Source organism: Spermophilus citellus (genome assembly GCF_964194105.1).
Source record: "Spermophilus citellus genome assembly, chromosome: 18".
Lineage (NCBI taxonomy): Eukaryota > Metazoa > Chordata > Mammalia > Rodentia > Sciuridae > Spermophilus > Spermophilus citellus.
This window is the reverse complement of record NC_138200.1, coordinates 67,757,024-67,765,427: the sequence shown is the minus strand read 5'-3', so window position 1 is coordinate 67,765,427 and position 8,404 is coordinate 67,757,024. Positions and strand designations below refer to the sequence as shown.

General features: G+C 49.8%; 1 protein-coding gene across 4 annotated transcripts in view; it reads left to right on the top strand.

Moving 5' to 3' along the window:
- The first annotated feature begins 3,002 nt into the window (after window positions 1-3,002).
- KLHDC4 (kelch domain containing 4) overlaps window positions 3,003-8,404 on the top strand; it is a 41,559-nt gene continuing 36,157 nt past the window's right edge. The window contains exon 1 of one of the 4 annotated variants that reach the window (XM_081273146.1): window positions 3,003-3,425. In XM_081273146.1, coding sequence (XP_081129272.1) covers window positions 3,327-3,425 — 99 coding nt within the window. In that variant the 5' untranslated portion in view covers window positions 3,003-3,326. The remainder of the gene's footprint in view (window positions 3,426-8,404) is intronic. The other 3 variants (XM_081273144.1, XM_081273145.1, XM_081273143.1) reach the window with 3 other exon arrangements.

Below are 8,404 nucleotides of genomic sequence, written 5' to 3'. Positions count from 1 at the left end.
GAATGAGAGAGGGAATATTACTATAGATTTACAGACAGAAAAATGATAATAAAGGCTGACTATGGGCAACATTTTGCCAATGAATTCAATGACCCAAGTGAAATGGACAATTTAGCAACTACTAAAGCTCCCTCAAGAAGAAACAATCTGGGCAGCCCCATATCTGTTAAAGAAAATGGATCTGCAGTTAGAAAACTCCCCCCCAAGGAAACTCCAGGCCAAGTTGGTTTCACTGGTGAATTCTCCTAAGCACCCAAGCAGAAGTAGTATTGATTCTATACCAACTATGGGATGGATATCATTGATTCTATACCAACTAGAGATGCGTGGTATTGATCCTATACCAACTACACGTTCTATATCTACTATAGCAAAACTATTTAACAAAATCCAACATCTATTTCTCGTAAGAACTCTTGAAAAATAAGAAATAACAGAGAACTTTCTCATCCAGGTAACAGTCGTTATCATGCCACTCAACAGCTGACAGGCGGGATGTCTAGAGGGGGGTGGCTGGGCTTCTTGCTCCCGGTCTCACTAAGCTGGCACTGAGGCACTGCCTGCCCTGTGCTCACGATGACTCAGGTCCTCCTCCTAGCTCCTGTGGTGGTGGTGGTGGCAGAACTGCCTTTCGTAGTTGTAGGACTGAGGTTGCCACCCCTGGCTAGCTGTCAGTCCTGGATCTGCCACGTTCCTTGCAACAAAAACACTCAGGGTCACTCCAGGGGAACTGGGCTGCACGAAATAACCACACAAGAGACAGAGATACCTTGTCCTTTGGGGTCCTGTGACAGCTCCTCTGACCTTAAGGGTCTGCAGAAAGAGAGAGGAGCACATGCTGAACCCTTTATTGGGAAAAAGACATTCAAATGAGGCTAGGGGTAAAGTTACAAGGGAACAGGTGAGTGAAGCTCAACTCCTCTGGTGCCGCCTACTCCTAGAGCCACTCCCAGGGTCACACCTTATTATCCAAGTGAGGGAATAAATAAAACAAAGATATTGTGTCCACCTACAACTAAAAAAATAAAAGAAAAAAGTACCAAAACATGAAAAGATACCCAGATATTTAGATATTAAAAACACCCCATAAAGCTGAGAATTTGCTTCCAGCCACTATGGAGCAATAAGACTGAATTTACCTTTTTCCCTTAAAATACTGAAAAACTGGGTGTAATATATGAAACAATGACTTTGATTTTGTTTCTCTTCCCCGCCTCCTCTTTTTTTGGTATGGGGGAATTGAACCCACTTAACCACTGAGCCACACCCCCAGCCCTCTTTTTGTATTTTATTTAGAGACAGGGTCTGGCTAAGTTGCTAAGGCTGGCTTTGAACTTGCCACCCTCCTGCCTCAGCCTCCCAAGCCACTGGGATTACAGGTGTGCGCCACTGTGCCTGGCTCCTTCCCGCCTTTCTTATTCCTTGTTTTATTTTACAAAGCATTTGGGGAGCATCTTCATATGTTTGTTTCACTAGAACAGAATCTCCCTGAAGCTGGCAGCTGGGTCTTGTGTTTGGTATGTCATGTGGCCTAGTACATGTCCCACGCGTTGTAGTATTCAACTGATGTTGTTAAATGATTGTCAGTCAAGTCAGAATCATGACCTCACTCAACAGCATGTAGACTCTAAGGTTTGTACATTGCTTTTGATGTTTTGTTATTTCACTTGATTCTCTCAAGATTTCTGTGTTTATTATTTTCATTTTCCATGTGGGAAATGTGTGAAGAATCATCTCATCTATCCCACACCTGGGTGACTCTTCCAGGCTTGCTGATTATTGTGAGGGTTAAAAAGTTGGCATTTGTCCTTCATTTAGTCTGTCATTAAGAATTTCTTTTGGGGGCTGGGGATGTGGCTCAAGCGGTAGCGCGCTCGACTGGCATGCTTGCGGCCCGGGTTCGATCCCCAGCACCACATACAAAACAAAGATGTTGTGTCCGCCGATAACTAAAAAATAAATATTAAAATTCTCTCTCTCTCTCTCTCTCACTCTCTTTAAAAAAAAATTTTTTTCTTTTGTTTTCTGAACTTCTACTTGGAAGCAGCAGAGGGCACCTGACCACATAAAAGATAGTCTAAAAACATATTACACTGGAGAATCCATTGTCAAAAATGTGACTATCACTAAATTAGGGGCCTGTATTTAATCCTTTTATTATTTCAGGATTCTGATCTCACTTTAGATGTTTCATTCTATTCCTTTCTCAGTAATGAAAATTTCAATCTCACGTAAGTCACCATGACATGTGTAATCCAAGAGTCTTCCAATTTAGCTTCAAGATTCTTTCAATTAATAAAAGTACTAAACCCTGCATCATCCAGACCCTTCTAAATCTTCAATACAGACTACACTCTTCCTTTTGCAGCTATTAAGAGGGGACCACTGTAATGCATTGCCAACAGACATGCTGTAACTGAAGGGCTAATTTGCTTCAAGTGCATTGCCTTGAGGTGACCCAGGATTAGGTGTGTTCTCCAAGTCACAGCACCCTAGAGGGCATGTACTGTTATTCCCCCAGGCAATGGTCAGGACTTAGGTCTTCAGTAGTTCATCTTAGGGATTATATCTGCGGCTGAGGTCAGGTTTTGTGAGTTCTCTGCAGCGCCCCACATCACTCGTGGAGTCGTGGAAGCCTTAATCCAGCTCCCCCTTTCTTCCTATCGTTTTCCCAAATCTCACATTCCTCTTGAAGAACCGGGTTTCACCGCCCTTTCTTGGCTCTTCAGTGTTAAGTGGCCGACCGGATCCAGGGCTTGCTGAGTCCTTTGGCAGCTCACGCACAAAGGAAGAAACCAGGTAATTCCCTGATTCGCGCTTTCCCTTTGCCAACTGTCTTGCGTGTCCTTGTCCTTAACTCGCCGCCCCATTTCCTTGATTACAGCCCAAAGACGACACCTAGGTGGAACTCGGCTCTTCCCACCGCCATTCCCGACCTCCTCGGGCTCACACCCTAGAAGGTTCCCAGCGCGGGGGGCTGATCAGCTTCTCGGCCTCGACCACCGTCCGGCCTCAGGGCGACAGCGCCAGCCCCGCGCGGCCAGCGAGACGGCCCGGTCCCCGAGGAGCGCGGCAGCCCAAGGCCCGGCCCGCGGGGCGAGGAGGGTCGCCCACTCCGGCGGCGCCAGTCTGCGGGGCCCGAGGAACCCTCGCGCAGGGTCTCGGACCCTGGCGGACGACGGCGCCCCGCCCCGAGCTCACGGTGCAGCCCCGCGCCGGAAGCGGGCGACCCACCGGAAGTGACGCCAACCGTGTGCGCGGAGCTCCGCTTCCGGCCGGCCGGCCGCGCTCCTTCCTGGTGGGCTGGTTTCCGTGGCCGCCGCGCCATGGGCAAGAAGGGCAAGAAGGAGAAGAAGGGGCGCGGCGCGGAGAAGACGGCCGCCAAGATGGAGAAGAAGGCGTCCAAGCGCTCGCGGAAGGAGGAGGTGAGCGGACCGAGCCTGGGGAGCGGAGGGCCTGGGCCTCTCCTCCTGAGGGGCAGGTAGTCCTGCACCAGCGCCCAGGAGCGAGCGTGTGGGGCCAAGTAACCGGAGCAGCCTCCGGAAATGTCGGGCCTCCAGCCGAGTGGACGGCCGCTGACTGCCCTGTTTCCCTGTCCTCCCTCCCCTCACCCGGGGACCGCAGTGCTGTCCGTGGGGTAGACTTGGTGCTTTCTGTTGACCTGTGCTCTAGGCCTCCCTCACTGAGGTGGTGGTCACGGCCGCGGTGTGGCGCGCGTTTGTGGCATGGCAGGACGGGGTTCTCTGGGCTTTCGCCCTCACAGCTGCCTGAGTTAGGTAGCACCGCCGGCTCTTCCCCTGGACAGTTGGGAAGCCGGAGACAACAGGTCACACGCCCATGAAGAGGTGGAGAGCTGGGATTTGACCAGATACTCCCAATCCAGTCCGGAGCTCTTGGCCACTCCCTCACACCTTTCTCCTTAAGATGCTCATCTCTCCATTTGCTCATTTGTCACATAATAGGTTGGTCTTTTCCTTTCAAATGGCTTTAAGCTCTAATAACCTAAGGTTGCTGACCAATTAGGTGCACAGGCTATGCAGGTCTGGGTTGGGTCTCTCCACTGCTACTAGCTGGACAGCCTCAGAGGAGCAGGACTTTCCTGCCTAGGGTTGTGGTATAGTCAGTTCATCTGTGTGACCTCTGAAAGCAGTGCTTGGTACTCAGAACCTCATCTTTATACATTTTGCATCTCCCAGTTGTGCTGGGACTTAGATGTTGATACCAGTGTCTTCCACAGAGAGCGCTTCCCTCGGACCTTCCACGCAGTCTAGATTCATTCTCAAAACAAACCCTTGGGGTCACTGGTCAGATGATCAGGCCAACCCCACAGAGGATGATCTCCCTGTCTTCAAGTTAGTTGTGCCATATAACACCTCGTTATGGGAGTGATGTCCTATCATTTCACAGTCCTGTAGATCTTCGAGAAGGCAGGGAAGTCTTGGAGGAAGCTGGGAATTCTGCCACAGAGCCCACATGCCTGACCACCTGGCTGATAGCTTGTCTCTGTCCTGGCCTCTGACACTTCTCCAACTCCCTCCACAGGCTAACTCCTTCAGCCATACCACCTTTATTTTGATGTCTCAATTGCACCAAGTTCTTCCTGATTATGTTTTTTTTTTTCCTCACCTCTACCTGAGTCACATTCCTCGTGATTGGCTCTTTTCGTCTTACAGCTTATCATCATCACCTGGAGAGACTCACTGACTACACTATCTGTACCACCCAGCCCCTGCTAGGCTAAGAGGTGCTGCCAGAGTAGTAGGAACAAGTGCTGCTGGTGAGGGTTCAGCATGCAGGCATGTGGAGGGGCTGCTGGAGAACTGGGGATGGTGGGAGATGCCCCACCCTGTCCTTATGATTGGTGACACTGCCCCTCCCAGCTGTACACATTTTCCTATGTCTGGGAAATCCGGACAAAGCCTGACTCCCAACAAGAGGCACAGTGGGACATGGGTGGCCTTGGTCTGTGGGGCACAGTGCCAGCTGCACACCAGGGCTACTCCCTATCCCACCCATTGCCCTCTTTGCAGCCCATTCCTTCTTCATCTTCCAATAGTCCCTTCTTCCTCCAGGTCTTCTGTAAACTTCCATTTGTTCAGTAAAATGTCTTGAGTATAGAATACAGTATGTTTTGTCAGGGACGTGGTGGTCCTTGGATGGCTGCAGATAACTGCCACATAGGAGCAGAACCACGGGTGCTTCCATGGCCTGCTGGTGGGCATAGATTGGTGGAGCCACCTTTGGATTCTAATTTGTATCCAGGAAAGTGAATGCTTAGCTCTCAGTCATATCTGAGAACTTCTTGTGGAAAAACTTCCTTCTCCCCAGGAAGACGGGCTTGAGAATGGTCATGGTAGTAGTACTTGTCAAAGAAAGGGTGGGGAGGATGTTATCTGAGTTGTTCTTTGCCGAAAAGGTGGGCAAATAAGCTGTGACTGAATCATAATGATAGTTTTAGTGTCTCAAATGGAGACAGGGACCACCAGAGAGAGGGCAAAGGTGCAGCGGGCCTTCGATCCTGGCCTGACAGCAGGCCCAGGAGGCTTGGTGTGAGCCACCCTCTGCCAGTATCAGCTTTGCATTGTTGATGTCAGGGTGCCCTGTGTGTGTTCTCATGTCTTTAGCACAGGGCAAAAACACCTGAGTTGAGTGCGATTACCATTCCCACCCTTGCAAATCACCAGTGAAACCTCTCTTGTTCAGAGAGCCAACCTGACGTCATCTTGTTGGAGCTCAGTCTCCTCTCCTAAATGGTAGCCCCCAAATTGCCTGCAGCCCCCAGTCGCCTGTGTGCTTTCCCACCTGACTCAGATTGACTTCTGGTCATCACATCAACAGATCCCAGTTCCAGCCAGGTGTGGTGGTGCACACCTATAATCCCAGCTGCTCAGGAGGCTAAGGCATGAGGATCCTGAGTTTGAGGCCAGCCTGGGCAACTTAGTAAGACTGACTTAGGAACAAATAGAAAAGCTAGGGATGTCGCCTCAATGTCAGAGCTACCCTGAGTACCACGTACCTTAAAAAAAAAAAAAAAAAAAAAAAAAAAGGATTCCAAAAGATCCCAGTGTCTACCTCTGGGCATCATTTTGGTATCTGGTAGGACACTGTGAGAGGAACATGGAACTCCCTAATGCAATATTACTGTGACAGTGTGGCCGCCCAGGTCTTTTTTCCAGAGTAGTTGCTTTGACAGGAGATCTGCCCTCAGTTTTCCCTAGTCACTTTGTTTCTTCCTGCAGGCAGGGCTTCCCCTCCCCTCCTGATCTTGCAGGCATAGCTCTCCATCTGTTTTCTTCACTTCCCTACTCTCCCGCTTTCTCTCTTTTCTCTCTTTGTGTCTTATTCTATTTTTCAGTCCCTGTTCACATCAGGGCACAGGTGTGCAGAGGCCTCTGTGGTACTGGGAGTCAGCATCCCTGACACAGGAGGCTCTTATCAGGGCTAAACACCCTGGCAGCTGCTAACTAGAACACAGGTCTGGTCCCCCAAAGTAGTTGGCAGGCCCACAGGGGGGTTTGAGTCCCCCAGCATGTAGGAAGCAGGGGAGTTTGAGAGCCCTAGACTCCTCACCTTTTCTTTCTCTAGGGAGAGGAATTCTATTTATTTTTCAAAACTGGGTGGCACCACCAGGACTAGGACCTCTTGGTCATAAACAAACTCTCAACGACCTGCTCTCACAGGTCCTTTCCCATCAAGGCTGAATTCAGGGTCCTCTGCCCTTTCTGCCCCTCTGATGCCTTCCTTCCATTGCCATCTCCTTAGTGGCACCAGTCCCCTCCTGCCCCTCCACTCCACCCTGAGAAACCAGCCCTGACCTTTCCTGGGAGACTTTATTCTTGGACAAAATTAGGACCAGCTAATGGGGTTTATACTCTGAGAGAAGTACCTAATGGAGAAGGAAGTCTCAGTGGCGAGTCTGTCCTTTTCCTAACAGATTTGGATTATGTGAGGAAAGATTCTGGGATGAATTCATAAAGCTAATTCATCTCGGCTTACCTGGCGAGATGTGATGGTAGACCTGGCTCATTGTTGCCCTGCAGGTGGGAGGCTAGAATTAGATGCTAAGGAATAGGCGTGGCTGATGGGTATGTATCATCCCCCAGGTGGCAGCGTATGCAAGGCAGGCAGCGTATGCAAGGCAGGCAGCGATGCCATCCTAGGTGTTACAGCTTTGCTGTCCATAGGGAGTAGACAGAGCACTCTGTCATCTGCTTTGCAGAGGGCAGGAAGCGATACACAGTTAAACCTGTGAATTGTGACGGAGTCCAGTTGCATTCTTTTTTTTTTTTTTTTTCCTTTTTAGTTGTAGATGGACACAATACTTTATTTACTTTGGTGCTGAGGATTGAACCCAGTGCCTCACACATGTGAGGCAAGCACTCTGCCACTGAGCCACAACCCTCATCCTAGCTGCATTCTTAAACAGGCTGACAGAAGGTTTCAGAAAATACACTCTCCCTCTGACTCAGCAGAGAGAGAGACCCTGATAGTCATGGCTTCAATCTCTCAATCAGCCCCAGATATTAGGAGAAAATTGCAAAAATTAGAACAGGGACATCAAACTCCTGTAGCTACTCTGGTTAATGAGGCCTTGAAGGTATTTAATAATAGAGACAGGGCAGAAGCAAACTGGGGTAAGTTATTGGCTGAAAAAGAAACAAAACCCCCAGCTTTTACATGCCTTATTACAGTCCCCTCCAGGTGACCTTAAGAAACAGCCCTCTCAGAAGTTTGGAAGTCATTGATAGCCCCTGGGGCCCACTCAGTGTGCTTACTGACACCAGAAAGGCCATAGGCAGTGGGAGTTCCCTGGTCGTCCAGATGGGGCGCACCTGGGTGGCACCCCAGCTCAAGGCCTCTGTGGGCACTGCTGGAAGATGAATCTGGGGGAGTGATGGGCCTGAGCGCTGCTGCAGCTCCGCATTGATCATGCTCACTGTGGCGGGTAGGAAAAGTAAGTCACTTGTCCACCTAGAGCTGTCTCTTCTGTCCTGCCTCAGCTTGCTGGTCGTCTTCAAGCCTGGATATTCCATGGTAGGAATAGATGGTGGACCTCAGTGGAGACACTTCACTTTTCTTCTTACTTGCAAAATGGCTCTCCAGCTGCCTCCCATTCCTATCTTTATGTTCCAGAATGTCCTGTCCTTTTGTTAGGAAAAAACCTACTAAAAAGATTAGGAGCAAGCATCTCATTAACTAGAAGCCAGATTCAGGTAGAAGAGCCCCAGTGCCAGGCATTCCTCTGGGGTGGACTCTAGTGACGGCTCACTCAGTAGAGAGACCTGTACATGAAGCATGGGAGAGAGACAGACGGAGCTTCCCACTGGGCTCCAGGTGCCAGAGGGTGTCTAATCAGGTAAAGACAGCTGGTTACACCCCTGCCTGGCCTTCCCAACTTAGAAGT